Source organism: Antennarius striatus, chromosome 7, assembly GCF_040054535.1.
Source record: "Antennarius striatus isolate MH-2024 chromosome 7, ASM4005453v1, whole genome shotgun sequence".
Lineage (NCBI taxonomy): Eukaryota > Metazoa > Chordata > Actinopteri > Lophiiformes > Antennariidae > Antennarius > Antennarius striatus.
The window spans coordinates 9313814-9329755 of record NC_090782.1 but is presented as its reverse complement, the minus strand read 5'-3'; the positions used below and the strand labels follow the sequence as shown (position 1 = coordinate 9329755).

At 40.0% G+C, this 15942-nt stretch overlaps 1 protein-coding gene across 1 annotated transcript; it reads left to right on the top strand.

Annotated features, from left to right (window-relative positions):
- Positions 1-4810: 4810 nt before the first annotated feature.
- On the top strand, positions 4811-15242 carry erich3 (glutamate-rich 3). Its single transcript, XM_068319266.1, has 14 exons — positions 4811-4907; positions 5861-5954; positions 6388-6513; positions 6626-6697; positions 6890-7018; positions 8216-8374; positions 8612-8815; positions 9134-9314; positions 9415-9601; positions 9773-9999; positions 10113-10259; positions 10529-10864; positions 11877-12011; positions 12118-15242. Exons 1-14 carry the CDS (start codon positions 4888-4890, stop codon positions 15240-15242), a joined length of 5142 nt encoding a protein of 1713 aa, XP_068175367.1. The 5' UTR covers positions 4811-4887.
- Positions 15243-15942: the final 700 nt, after the last annotated feature.

Sequence of the window (15942 nt, the reverse complement as noted above, 5' to 3'; positions counted from 1 at the left end):
ATATGTAGAGTATTAAATTAATCTTGACACTTTCTGCTAATGCGTGATGCTTGTAGGTACCAAGGATATTAGTTTTCTCATCTGTTGCTTCTTTGAGTCATTTTCGTAAAGCAGAACAGCCTCAGAAGACTTTCTGCATAACTGTTCCTCCAAACACGAACCTGTTTGATGAACTTACACAGTAAATGTCGCTCCTTATGAAAACTGTCCTGCTTTTTTTAAATTATATTCCTACATATAAAGTAATTTTTCTAATCTTAGAACATTTTATAAATGTCACAAAGATATTCAAGTATGAGTGGACTAGGGAGGACTCTTTCCTGGAGAAGCGATGGAGCATTTGGCCCCTGATAACCTCTATGAAAATCTCCTAATTTGCCACTTCCACGCAGAGCGCTGCTTTTCTTTGGAGCTACACCTACCCATTTATTTCATTAAAATCAGCACAAAATGGGATGGTTTTACAACTGACACAAGTTTATCATGACCTTTTCTACTTGGTGCAAATGGGCACTCGTTGAATCTGAAGGTGGGAGGTGGGGTGCAGGAGGACGTTAGGGGGGGGTGAGGGTTGCGTTGGCTAGGGGCCTAAGGGGGGACTGGGTGGAAATCACAGCAGTGTGAAAATGGCAGTGCAGTGAAAGAGGGGCCTGATAGCATTGGGACAGCATGCGAGAGGGAGCAGCATGCTAAGCCCAATCAAAGCAACTTAAGGAAAAAGTGCTCTTATCAACGAGTAATGGTCCACTTGACAACACTGGCACAAAACTGCTTCATTTAGCACTGATTGCAAAAACTACTGCCCCCACCCCCCATCTGAGACCGGCATGACTCCCCGACATCTCCCAGTTTACAGCCAAGATCCTTTCCTCAATGGAATCTATAATCACCACTCCCCCATCTCTGCACTAATTGTTATCTTAAGACTTGCATTGTGTATTGGACCATTGGTGTCGGTGAAATGCTGGCTTTGATTACTGTCTGTATGCATGTTGTGAGAATTGTAGCCACATTCATGTCAATTCCACCAGTAATTTTTCAGGTAGTGAGTGTTGAAGCTGGTAACCTGGCGGGCTGCTCACCTTCACGTCCTCTGCTACCTGTGTGAGACAATTTAAGTTGGATTCAGTAACACTGTCAATTCTAGAGTTCAAAACTTGAATGGAAAAATTTAAATTTCTTATTACTGCAAAACATTTGCTCTAACAAAAAAAGCCTTTTTTTCTTTCTTTTTGGGCCACCATATTGTCCCCTGTATCTCACCAGCAGCTCTGGTGGGCAGAGTTGTTGGTGAGTGTGAATGGACTACAAACACATCAGTAACATTGAATATTATAATGATAATATAACAATACTAATGATGATACTACTATGAAACTTTAAGATGAGATATTATATATATATATATATATATATATTTGTTTTTATATTATTGTGCATAATATTATTATGATGATGATTACAATTAATATTACTCATCATCATAAATCTAAATCATTAAATCATGATACACTGATGCTGACACACTTAATTGCAACTTATAAATTTAATATGATTACAACAGTTTGATCTGATTCTGTTGGGTTGCTTTTGTTTGTAGTTGGTTGAAACACACTTTAGACTTGTGTTAAATAGTTGAGAAATGTTTGCTGAATAATTGGTTGTGATTTAATGAAAGATAGCTTTCAGTTATTCCTTCCAGTTTCACCTGCTCTGCTGACAATCGAAGAACCAACGTGATGCCTGCAGCTATTTAACATCACAATGCAAAAGTCACTAGTGGACTGTAGAAAATAAACCTGTGTACTGTGGCTTTTTTTATTTTTACAACAAATACTGTATATTATAATATATTTTTAGTTCTAGTGGGAACCCGTGGAAATACCACGATAAAACAATAATATCAGACTTCATACCAAACATATGAAAACAAATGTTGTGTTGGCAAATCATGGATTAAGCTGACAGGTAGAAGCCATTGACTTGAAAGCTTCCTGTCCCTTAGATAAACGACATCTCTCTCATTGCAGCACATTGTCAACCAATTCATACATTGCATGTCACAAATCAATTTCAATTATTTTATTCTGGTACATTGTTGTTTTAATCCGTCCATTTAGTCCAATAGGCGTGCATCCTAGCACACCTCTTTGTCAGTTATTGAGAAGAGTCCAACTTTTGTTAATGTTCATTTTGTTATTCCTTTCAAGGGTTGTTTCTGGTCAATCTTATGATTTAAGCACCATTGGAGCAGCCATAGCATCTTGCGTGTGCTCAGTTACTGCACAAAAGTTACAGTGACTTTTGTTTCACAGGATTGACAACATGAAGTTTAATTCGCATTAACAGTGCAGTCCTTTAACCATCATTCACGTCAGAAATATAACCTTGCGAAATCATGTTTTTAAAAGCTTTTTTAAAGGCAGTTAGAGTTCCCATACTCCTAATTTCATTATCCAGTTTATTCCAGTGTTTGACACCAGCGAACGATAATGAGAATGTTTTCAATGTTGTTCTTGCTTTTTTCTGGACAAAGGCTGTGTTTTCTCTTAATTGGTAATTGGATTCATTAATCTGTATTTGTGATTGTATGTTTTGAGGTAAATTGTTATTGGCTGCTTTATACATAAGTTGTACAGTTTTATAGCTGATGATGTCATGTATTTTCAGTAGTTTAGATGTAATAAATAAATGGTTTGTGTGAGCTCTATAATGTTCATTGTGAATAATTCTCAAGGCTTTTTTCTGGGTCAGGTTGTAAGCCACTTTTATATGTTTCCCCATACTTCAGCACAGTAGTTCAGGTTGGGCAAGATTAGTGCACAATATATTAAATGGAGTGCCTTCTGATTTAATAGTTTTTGAGTTTTCCAGAGTATGGATACACTTCTGACTAACGTTATTGGCAGTTGTCTTACATGAGGTTTCCAATTTAGCGTCTCATCAATAATCACTCCTAGCATTTTAAATTCCTTAACCCGTTCAATATTTACTTCATTCACCTTAATATGAATTTTGTGTTTGCAGCTTTTCTTCACAAATAACATATACTTAGTTTTTGTTAGGTTCAAGGATAATTTGTTTATATCAAACCATAATTGCATCTTTGCTAATTCCTCATTGACTGTCTGGGCTACTTTATTTATATTATTTCTTTTGCAAAGGATGGTTGTATCATCCACAAAAAGTATCATTTTGAGTACCTTTGTAACCTTACATAAATCATGAATGTAAAGTATAAACACTTTTGTACCCAACACTGACCCCTGTGGTACCCCACACACAACTTTAGCTTTCATATGATGCTTTTCAAATACTATACCATATAATAATGTGTTCTTTTATGATTCATATTTAAACTTTAAACAGGAGAGTAATGTTTTCATTTGATCACGTGAAGTGGGGCTCCCATGCCGTCAGACAGAGACACGGCTCCCCCTACCGATCAACGCTGGAACTGAAATGAAACTCCACACGTTTGTGAAACATACAGGTCCTTTGACACGCGTGAATAAACCACCACACTTATATCTATATAGACTATATGACATATATTCATACATTTAACAGATGTGACTACTTGTCCTTTAGATTTAGAGTAATTCTAATTAACTTTCCTTAAGAGTATCCAAGAATCGGTGCAATCACCAAGCAAAATGAAATTTGTCCACAAGAGGGCGGTACAGAATCTACAGCTGATCTTAACTCAACTGTAAATAAAATACTCCCTCTGAAGTCATAGCTGGTCTTTACCACCGGTTCAGTCATGTTCTCATTAGACACATACTGTATATTCTGATCTTAATCTGGCTCTCAGTGACATTACACATCTAATTCATTACAAATTATGTAAAGTTTAAACACGTTCAATTCAATCTAATGATATTATACACTAATAACATCTGTAAGAGCATTCCTACATGGGTCTCAGAAATTATACACTGACAGTAGTGACAGCATCAATCAAATGTAATAACCTTAGTGTTGAGATACAGTTAAATACATTTACTACAATTTTTGCACTTATGTGGAATTCAGTCGTACTTATTACTTTTAATGTCTTTCATATAGACATAACTGATGAGTCACAGACCGATGAATCCTCATCCAATATGAATATATGTTCTTTCATCTTCACATCGTTGGAAGCATCATGTCTCTGCCCTGCTGTCACACAACTCTGTGACACAATACTTTTCCTATTATTTAATAAAATGTATTATTTCTTTCTTAACTCGTTCTACCACGTCAGATTTATGATCTGAATTATAGATTACAGTTTATCAGTTTTCAAAGTTGCATGGTAACAGGATATCATTATTTTACTTTGATCAATCAATTATTAGGTTTCATGAAACTGGTCAAATGTGGAGGAAAAACTAGAGCAGTCAATAATCTGCTCTCTTTTTAAGATGCACCTCAAAACTGAATCAACTCTTGTTTAACCCAAGATTGGCCACTGCTTTAATCTGCTTTAGAACTTTAATCCACAAGCATGAAAGTATAGAGAGCAGAAAGAGGACTTTATTCACAGAAGCACTCAAAGACACAGCTGAAGAAAAAAATCTGATTATTTAAAAGTAAAATGCCAACATTTTTAATTTTAGCAGCAGCGCTGTAAATCATTCAGTTTTGGTAAAGTGCACTTTTCGGCCACTGTTTTGTGTGTTGGTGGGACTGTAAATGGAAACCTGTCTTTTCGGCAGCATCGTCACGTGATCTCCATAGTAACCGAAGAGTGTCACCAGATTCACTCCGGGAGACGCGCAGCCAAGTTCCGACTCGACTCGACCTCCACGTCCACCAGAGACGCGCTGGTGGACTGAGACCATCTGCGTGGAAACCCAGCAGGACACTTTTGATTTCAAGACATCGGGGCTGCAAACCATGAGTCATCTTAATCCAGGGTAGGTTCGATTTAATCCCTTTAATCCGGACAGAGATCCAGGTTACAGCTAAAGGGAAGGGAAGTTAGTCCGTTTCCAGGTAGTAGTATTGTATTTTGCTTAGAAGACATCTTTCATTCACATCAGAATACTCTCATACTCTTGATTTTTCTTCTGTAGTCTTTTCAAAATTAACAAAGGAACTTTACATTTATAATGATAATAAACTACTGTGCTGTTAAACATGATGAAACACCTTAACACAGACTGAAAATACAAGTCCAGGTGGAGAGAAATGAGTCTGACTTGTTTCCTAAAATATCAGTAATACAATGAAAATGAAGTGTTACCAGTTCTGTAGTGCAGATAAGAGCAGTAGTTATGAGAAAAGTCAAACTACTTCATGTATGGGTGTTTGAGCATTTGAGTATCAACATTTTTTGATGTAATCTTCTCAGCTGAGGCAGGATGGAGGATGTAGAACAGTACCCATACTGTTCCTCCACACACCACACTTGGCTGACAGACACTTTATCACACAGCTATCCTAAACTAGAGGGGATGACACACTCAGATGAAATGGAATGTTCTATTTTGTGACAGTAGATCTTCTTAATTCCTCAAAATCTATCGCTGAACAGATGAAGATCATCTACTCCATGTCTCAGGAATAGGCAGACAGGATTAAGCCAGCCATCCCCTCTCCTACCTGTAATCAGACACCTGTAACCGATAGCGCTGAGATGTTGTTGTCTTGTACTAAAATACAGGAGGAAATCAAATCACGGTTGGAAAAACACCAAAGTGAGGCTGTGGACCTCAATGAGAACAACAAATAAACATGCTGTTGTGGTTTTCTGTTTGGAGAGGAGCTCTCAGATTGTTCTTGTGGGAGACTGAATTCAATGTCTGGATGAAGTTTGTTTGACTGTTTTAATTCAGTGTCTGTCGTGTGTCTCTTCTTGGTTGTGTAGACTTATTTCAGCCTACAACAGTTTGACAGACAAACATCTCGCCGGATACTTCAGCAACATTCGAATCAGGAGGCACCTGCAGAGAGCAGGACTGGTACGTCGACATGACACTGATCGATTGATCTATTGATTGATTAAACTTCCTTTAGGCTTGTCCTGTTAGTGGTCGCCACAGCGTGTCATCCTTTTTCCATTTTAGATGAATGCTCATGTTTGTTTGGCAAATTTTTTTAAACCCTCCGCATTTATCTGCCCTACCGTGAACAACATTTCTTGCCCGTAAGATTTTTCCTGCAGAAACAACCACATGAAAAACACATACAGAAATATCTCGTATGAAAAAGGAGAAGCTGTGAATGGACACTTAAGTGTTTAAGTGGAGGATCTCATTGCTCATGCTGAGAGGCTGAAATGATTTTGTCGACGGGCACAAAGCAGGAAGCTATTGGCGATAATTTGACACTACTGACAACCACCTTCAAACCTTCATGAAGACCAAACCCTTCTGGCTTTGTCGTTGGCTCTAGATCACCAGGAGTGGGCGGATCGTTCCAGATAAGGAGTACAGACACAAGCAGATCCAGAGAACCCACCAGAGACACGTTCGAGAATGCTTGGCTCAGGCCATTTTCCACCAGGTGCTCGAGATGGAGGTGGGAGTGACGCAGTTCACCAGAGGAAAAAACAGACTGATCCCCGGCAGCTAATTTGTGCTTCTCCTTGCATAATAACTGATGGTAATTATTGGTGTGCTCCTCCGTACAGCGTGTCCATCAAATAGAGATCAAACGGAGACTGGAGGAGTTTGCAAGGAGGGAAAGAGTGAATAAGATCAAGGTACATCATTTACATTTCAACGCTGATTCTCTGCCCTCTTTACAAACTAATGCACAAGTTGAATCTTTACCATGTCTTTACCATGACCAGTTTTTAATGATCCTATGTGTTTATTCACAGTACACTATTATACAAATATCTCTCATATCACAAAGAGTAGCAACAATATTAATGGATTCTGTTGTTTGGAAGGTGGAGTGCTCGAAGAGATATGAAGAAGACTTCACCCGTATCCTCTCTCCTCACCCACCCTCGGGTCCCAGGCGCCTCCGGAAACAGAACTCTGGGCCTGAAGGGGAGAATTCTGAATCCTCTGAGTCTGTGAGTCTAAACATCCAGTGGATGAAACATTTTTACCGTCACATTTTATGTTACTCCCTGTGCAGGAATGCCTGTCACCAATCACAAACACCACTTATCCAAGTTCCCACTCTAGTGCATTTGAAAGCTGGCCTTTATTGAAGAGTTCTTATGAATGATTCATCTCTAAATGACAGAACCTCTATTATAGAACAGTCCGTAAAAGACGCACAGATCCTTTATTAAACAAGTGAGGAAAATATGAGTCTCTATCAAAGTTGGTCCTGTTCTGTCTGAAGGATAAGAGCTGAAACGCTTCTTTGAGGGTCGTCATGAAATCTCAATTGATTATCTGGTAACTGAAAGAACTAAAATGAGGTTAAATTCAGCTGAATAACATATTGGGATTTCATCAGTGCATCAATCATCTAATTCTTCAGATTTACAGAGGAATAAAAGCTAAATAAATTTCTCATTTGTCAATTTAATATAGTCACAGCTCAGTGGTGACTGTGTTTCAGAAATTATGATTATTATACTCATAGTCAGGGGACTTTTGAAAAGCTGCCTCGCCTATGTTTTCCTCTGTGTGCAAACAAGAGTTGACACATTTTGAATTTACGGCATTAGAGGTGTGTTATCTTTGAAAAATGCAGAAAGTCACAGACCCTGACACCAGAAAAAAATAAAACCGTCAATCCTTGGCTTGTTCTCTGTTTGCTCTGTGAAATCTCTCTCCACATAAATCTGCAAATATATCAGACTTCAACAAGCAGAGGCATGTTTGAAATTCATCAATAGGTTGAATGAAATTTCAAGTCTTGTTTTTGGAGGTTAATAATGTACATTTGCAGAGTGTGATGTATCTACAGTGGAAAAGAGCGAAGAAAAATAATGCATGAAAAAAAAGCAGATGATAATAAATTAAAGTACAATAAAATATTTGGTTTTAGCATAAAGTGTGTGCAGAAACCAGCCACAGAGCTACAGAGACATATCCAGTAAAAAATGATGAACTACTCTATGGATTGAAATCATGTAAATATGAAATTAAAAAGAATATGGAACATTTAGAATAATAAAATATCACTTCTTCCAGTTATAAGTTCCTCAGACATGATGGATTCGTCACTATTTTATTTATTCTAACACTTATATAATACAAAGATAAAATTCATGGAACGATGCGACGCTGAGTGTGTGTCGTTGGTGCTGCAGCCGGGCTCTTCTCGACCCAACACGGCTCCAGAGAAGCTGCAGCGGCCGGTGCGTCTGAAACCGATCCACAGTGACAGCACCACAGCTACGCTAAGACACGGCTCCCCTTACAGACCCCCGGAGGCCTCCAATGAGAGCGGGCAGCTGTTCCCCTCCTCTGTAAGGCTGCGACACATGAGAAACATTCACTCATCTCCTCCTACGGAAGCTTTCAAAGACAGTTTGCTTTTCATAGATTCTGGAACGATACTCGTATTAGATTTTTTTTTTAAAAAACATACAAACTTTGCAATCCTAAATTTTCTCCTACAATTTCTATTTTTATCTTTTATTTGCAGCATTATCAATCGTTCCTACGAGCCCATGCTTAGTCAGTGTCATTAACCTCTCTCCCAGATGGAGTTCCGCAGACGTTTGGCCAGACCGGAGGCCTCCCATAGCATCTCACCCTACTGCCTACCGGTCATCAACAACTTTGTCACCCCGGTGCCTCCAGCCACAAAGAGGAAAGAGAGCAGGACGAAGGTCACCTCCAGCATCGCGCTTAGAAGCCGCAGATTTCGTCCTGCCACCTCCTTCAGTGGAGCTGAATTTAATGAGGCAACAAAGATTTCTACAACATATTTAATTAATGCAGCCCCTTTGTACTACAACCAAGGATTACATTTTAAAGCTTTTTTTGGAGTATATATTGTATGCATTTTATTGTGCATGAATCTTCTTGTCTAACCTTTACCAAAATACGGATATAGCACAATAAGAATATTTTGCGAATGATCTAGAATTTCATTCATAGAACAAAAAAAACCAAATGAAAGCAGAATGTCATCACATTCATTAAATACATTTTAGATTATTCTTCGTAACACTGGGACAACTCTTCCCTAACATGGCTGAAAATGTCTTTTTTTAATCCAGGACCCCCCCATCACGAGGAGCTCTGTGCACCAGAGCAGAGTGTCCGTCAACATGATGTACTTGGGCAAAACGGTGCATCTGTCCCGTGACCTGACCGACAGCAGGGACGAGGTCAAGGTGTTTCAGCAGCACTGTGGAGGAGAGAACCTGTGTGTTTACAAAGGCATGCTCCATGAAGGGGGTCAGTGTGAGGCTCTAAGATTTGTTACAAGTGAAAATAAGATCTCGGAATCCTAAAATTTGTATATGAACTCTCATCTACATTCTCATTGTTCCCTCAGAGACTTTCCGATTCATTTCAAGACGACACAGAGGTTTCCCCTTCAGCTTGACCTTCTTCCTCAACGGGCTGCAGGTGGAGCGGGTGAGCTCCTGCTGCGAGTTCAAACACAGGAAAGGCTCCAGACTCGGTGGCAGACACAGACACTTTGGTTTCTCCGGTGTGGAGGGAGCTTCTCCCTGCTACAAGTAAGTTCTCCTTCTGAAAGCTGCAAATGCTGAGTTGGAAAGGATTTCCTTGAACTGAACCGTGTAGCCTCCTCTTCAGTGAGAGAGGAGTGTTTAACAGCTAACAGACAGGCTTTCTGAAGGGTTAATGGATTTAGATAAAACATTGATTGATTAACTAATTTTTTTCAGGTGTATCATAGCGATGGGGCTGGACAAGAAGCCCACTCCTCCACCAAAGAGGCTCAAAGAGGATGGAGGAAGAGACAAGTCAGTGTTCAGCCCACAAGATGCTCCTCAGGTGAAGACAGAGGAGACGAGACAGGATCCTGCATCCCACTCAGAGTGTGAAACCAGCCAATCACAGGTCAGGGAGGTCAAAGAAGACACAGCTGAAGAGGAGGACAACATCAGACATGGTGAGGAGCCAATCACATTGTTTGTTTGCAGTAACCTCAGACTGTAAAACCGTTGTGCTATGAAAAGGCTTGATGTTTCCCTTACTGTGTACATTTTTCTGTTTCTCGTTCAGATTATGAGGAAGACTTTGAAGCAGACAATGAAGACCCTGCAGAAGATGCACAGACAAAGGCAAAGAAATCCCCGTCTCCATCCTGTGACTCACAAAGGCAGGTTAATGAGAAAGAGCGAGACTCAGAGACTGAGGACGAGAAGGACGGTGGGTGGAATCTACTGTTTGAAATCAATTTATTCATTCGACAGCAATATTTTATACAGCAATTTTTTTGGGTACCTTTCCAAGGTCTTTCCAATTATAATTTCTGCTTGTCAATTTCAATAACATGCTAATATTTACACGCATAAATAGAAAGTTTCATGTAATTTATATTTAAATGTTTAATCACTTATTTTTCTACTCTGGGAGGGTTTGCTCGTAAAGTGGAAGTTTGCACATTGATTATTCTGTGCTTCATTTGTCTCGCACAGAAGATATAAAGTCAACTTCAGCTTCCAGTTTCTCAGGCAGTGACCGAGAAGATAGTGATGAAACTGACAAAGACTCTGGAGAGAATGAGAAAGTGGAGAAGCCCAAAGCAGATTTCAAACGAGACCAAACTGATGAACAAAATCCAGTAGCAGCCAGTCCTACTGAAGCCGAGTCTGCTGTAGCCAAAGACAGTGCAGGAGACAGCACAGAGATAGACATGTCTGACACCAGCGTTCCCTCAGAGAACAAGAATAAACAGAATGATGACACCTCAGAAGACAAAGAAGTTGAGAAAATGGTAGATAAGAACAAACATGAGGAGGAACCGGAGAGGGGTGAGTAGAAGTCAGCTGACAGAGACCTGAAACCAGCTTGAATGGAGGTTTTTTCACTATTATCACCACCAGGGCTGCAGTTTATGTCATCTGAATCTGAACCAATGGCAAGAGTGGGTGTGGACAACCTTGACGGTTGTTAAGTAATTGCCTCAGTATTTTCAGGACAGTAGGTTTATGTTATTTCAACTAAGAATATGAAGGTGGTGTAAAATATGATAGTGGAAAATTTGATTCTTGTTTTGTGTGTGTGTGATTTGTGTTCTGTCAAATTTAACTTTGAAATTTTGTTTTCAATGTGATTTCTGAGACATTTAGATAGCAGTCCAAATTTTCACTTGTAAAACTCTTCTTAGTACATCATGCCAGTGTTTTCAGGTCTTTCTGAATTGTGTTTGCTTCTGTTTATTTTGTTTGTTCCATGTAGGCTTTCTTTATTCCAGTATGAAATAAATAAAAATTTCAAAAAGCAAAGATGAAAATAGTGAAGCTGCCACTCATACATTACAAACATGTCGTGATGTACAGTACAGTATAAGCCCCAGTCAGTCAATGGCTTGTTCAGGTTTATAAGTCAAATAATATTAAAAACACATTAAACAAAGAGTCCAGTTATTTTCAATCGGTACTCCTGTAATCCTGGAATATATTTGAACCAAAACTGAAGGTTTTTCTTTCTTGTTGTTTCTCAAAATAAACTCATTTGTTTGTGTGTTCTTGTTGGTTGTGTACTGAATATTTCCTATGCATGTGTTTGTTTCCTGTGCATGTGAATTATCATTTTGCATGTTGTGTTGCTGTGCTATGTGTGAACCTGGAAGGATTAAAGGCACTTTTTTTTTTTATTGTAAGGTTGTTTGTTTCTTTATTCAGTCGCACCTCCCATTCTTGTATGTGCTTTGTTCAAAGCGTCTCATTTATACTATCACAAAAATGTTGTGTATCATCATGAGTGAGTCATCATACATTTTCTTTAATGTTTGTTAAATGTTGTTTATTACTGTTTCTCAAGCTAAATCTGTACAGGAGAAGCTGGCGGAGGCCATTCTGAAGGAGTCCCAGCGCAGCTCTGAACCCGAGCTGAGCGACACTAGCACTGAAGAGGAAGAGGACTTAGTAAATAAAGGCCCACAAAAGGACAGCAAAGGTACAAAATGTATTAAAATGTCCTTTGAAAAAGTTCAGCACCAACACAAGATGACACTAGCACTGGGATAACTTTTCTGTTAACAACCTCTATAATATATCTGCAGATGTGCTTCCAGAGAAAGCGATGATGTGTGCAGAACAGCAGCAGAACCTCCTAGAGGAGACATATAATCTGAAAGAACATGAAGATGAAACAAAGCAGGAGCTCCTTCAGAAAAGTAATGGTCCTGAAGCTGCCAGCGTCAAAGAAGACAAGGAAGATGAGAAAGCCGAATCGGTAGAAAACACAGCAGTGAACAATGAAGCAGAGCTACCAGAGAACAGAAGTTCATTTTCTGTCCATGAAGAGGAAAAGCGTGACCAGACTACAGAGGCTGAAGAAGATGCAGCAGATAAATCTACTGATGGTACAGAGAAGGAGGAGGACAAGAGAGAGAGAACTGAAGCTGATGCTGACAAACATCTGAGTGAACCAGGGGAAGAGGCAGCAGGTTGTGATGAATGTGAGTCACACGTATCAGAGCCGGATAAAAAGATTGATGAGACAGTAGCGTCAAATAATCCAGAAGTGGAGGCGATGACAACAAACCAGACGAAGGAGATGACAGGAGAGGCTTCAGAGGAGCCAGTGGCCCTCGTGTGTGAAGAGGCACCTGTAACCAACACAGACCAGAGGCAACAGGGACACAGCGAAGAGCAGGAGGCGGCGGCAGACACACAAGTCACCACGGACAATTCAAGCAGCTCGATGGAGGGCAGCGGAGACACCATAGTAGAAAAATCAGCAGAAATAAATGAGGATAAATCACAGCCCGAGAGCAATAAAGCTGATATTGAAGAAGAGGAGGTGTCAGAAGCAGGAGCTGGAAAAGAACAAGAAATATCTGATGTGGGTGAAGAACAGGCAGGAAAGTCTTTAAACATAGATAATAAGGTAGAGAATAAATCTGAAGACGAATGCAAGGAGGAAGAAAAGCCTACAAACCCAGACGAGCTAGCAGAAGCTGACGATGGTGAGGAAAACAAAGTGGACGATAATGAGCGTAAAAGTGACTCCAACGATGAAGGAAAGGCCCCCGAACAAGTTGAAAAAACTGGTTGCAAAGAAGATAAAGCTGCAAATGAAGAGAGGGCAGATGAACCAGAAAAAACAAGGAAAGATGAAGACAATAATTCAGTCCAAATGGAGAATCACACAGAAGGAAATGAACAAAATGAAGCTGATAAAAATATTCAGGTTGAGAATATTACTGATGCAAACACAACTGATAATGAAAAAGATGATGAAGTAGTAGAAAATCAAAATGAGACTGAGGCTGAACCAAGTGTTGCTGCAATGAATAAATATAGTGGGGACTCTGAAGAGGTGGTAGCCGGACCTGCAGAGGAAGAGATAATCGAGACTGCAGAAGAACCTGAGAAAAAAATGACTGAAGATAATGTCAAAACACCTGATGAAAACAGTACGTTGGACATTGAGGCAGCAAATGTAGCAACAACTGTGGAGACAGTCAAGGCAGTGGAGGCTGAGGATGTGAAGAGAGAAAAAGGAAGTGACAAGAGTCAAAATGGAGAAATTGATGCTGAAAACGGAGAGATTTCTTCCAGAACAGACAACAAATCTCAGGTTGAAGGAGAGGCTGAAAGTGAGATGGAAAATCCTGTGAAAACAGCTGGAAACACAGCAAACGTAAATGAGAGCAAAGAGGAAATAGAAGTAACTGTGAAATCTGGAGCTGAAGACTGTGAAGATGACAATGTCGATCAGTCTTGTGACACCGATGTGGCTAAGGTTGAAGCCAAAGTAGGGCACAACAAGAAAGATGGGTCCGGTGAATACAACTGTGAATCAAAGACATCTGACACAGACATAGAAGAACCAAAAGGCTGTGAGGAAACCAAACAAGATGAAAATGGTAACTTGTCTGACCATGATCCTCAGAACAGAGATTCAGCTTTGATCAAAAACAGCACTGACATTGAGAGTGACATCACTGAAGCGAAAGTTCTTTCTTTAGGTGATGAGGAACAATTAATACCCATTACTGCAGATTTAGATGGTACCGCTCCCAAGTTAGAAGAATCAACAAAACCATCCAGAACAGACGGAGACCCACTAACCGGTGAAAACACTGCTGCTGTTGACCTTTCTGGTGTGAATGGAGAAGATGAAAATGCGGAGGCATTGAGCAAGGCCTCAGAGGAAGGACAGAGTCTTCTCCTCAAACCCCAAAGGCAGTCATCACCCAATACACAAAACATGGCTGCAAACACAGAAGCAATGGTTTCAGGAAGTAAGGGTACTCCAGAGGACCTTGGGGGAGAGGACAACATAGACCTGGTCAAAAACTGGGTGACCATGCATCAAGCATCCAAGTATTTTGAGACGTTTGTTGAACCTTTAGAAGACCTGAAGGAATCAGATGCTCAAGAATCAAACCCTTCAGAGGCTGCAAAGTTGTCGGGATCAGAAAGTAAAGTGAAGATTACAAAAATGGATGAGAACACACAAAAACAAATAGCTATAGATGCCAATGAATCAAGAGATAAAACCATAGAGGAAGGGTCAGAATTTAAGAGCCATCACTCTGAAGATAAACTCTCTGTCAAAGACACAGAACCAGAGGCAGAGAGTGAACAAAATAAGTGTGTGAAAGGACAGGATGTAAGATTAGAGGAGCACAAAGGAAGCAGGGGATCCTTGGAAGAAGGTAAACCTAAAGAAACTTCAATGCTGGATAACCCGGAACAGAGTGACGTTTCCAGAATAGAAGTGGAAAGCAGTTTAGATACTCATCATACAGTAAGCAGCGACAGGCCTGAGATCAGCTCTGAGATTCCAACAGAGGAGAAAGCTACTGAGAATGATCCAGACTTGAATGAAAAACAAAACGATGAAGAGAGGAAAGATGTGCTGCCTTCATCTGAAACAGAAAAGAGCCCAGGAGGACTTTCTGAATCGGACAGGAAAGAACAGAGATACACAAAGGAAATGGAAATGACCAATTCCCAAGGCGATGGCAGCCATGATGACCTTCGCCATAACGACGCACAACTTAAATCATCAGTTGTGAGCATCAACAGTGACGGAAGAAAAATGCGACTGATCCGAAATATCCAGCACACTCTCAGTAAAGACCATCTGAGCACCTTCTCAGCTGATGAAACACAGTTTGGTCACAGCTCATATCCTCTGCTGACGGCTGCAAGAGCACAGAGCGAGCATTAGAGCTGCTGCTAGTGCTTCCTCTTAGATTTAACTTTAAAATAAATACATATAGCAGCAGAATATTAATGAGTCCGGTGAAAGTGAGTCTGGACAATCAGCATGCCTGCTTTAACAGTTTGTAGCAGTCAGTGAATGTAGTTTTAGTTTGATAGAGAGCCTCATAAGTGGTTTGTAAGTTTACATCACAATAACTTCTGAGTTAGCTTTCATCCCTCAGTGACCCCAGAGAACAAGTTACACAATAAAGTTTGGGCCACTTTCCAAAATGTTTACAATACTTTATCTCATCCTTTTGTTGCTTACAAAGAGGTATAGCTTGTGAGCGGTATCATGTACGGCTGCTATCACCCATGGTCTGTAAAGGGATACGCTTCCTGTCATGCCCGCGAAGGACTGAATAATTTATAGCTGTTGGACTTCCACTACTCAGATCGCACACTTTACAATTCCACTGGTACAGTGTGACAGACTTCAGCTGTGATCAGCTGTTACTGTGTGTCGACAACGCACAGCAGAACAACATGATGAACCTCTATGACCGCGATGAGAAGTACACAGTAGTTGTAATAGTTATCCTCCCTTTGCACCTGACGTGTCAATTTGTGAGTCTTCATTTGTTCCTTTGGTTTCTGTGTACAATCGTGTTGACTGGCCACAATAAAAACAGCAGCATAGAGGATGACTTTCTGGTAGATGTGTT

Excerpts from the sequence above, each read along its gene's own strand:
- erich3 (XM_068319266.1), top strand. The coding sequence starts at position 4,888 with ATGAGTCATCTTAATCCAGG. Across the intron at positions 5,955-6,387 it reads ACCTGCAGAGAGCAGGACTG|ATCACCAGGAGTGGGCGGAT; the intron begins GTACGTCGACAT and ends CGTTGGCTCTAG. Across the intron at positions 8,375-8,611 it reads GGCAGCTGTTCCCCTCCTCT|ATGGAGTTCCGCAGACGTTT; the intron begins GTAAGGCTGCGA and ends CCTCTCTCCCAG.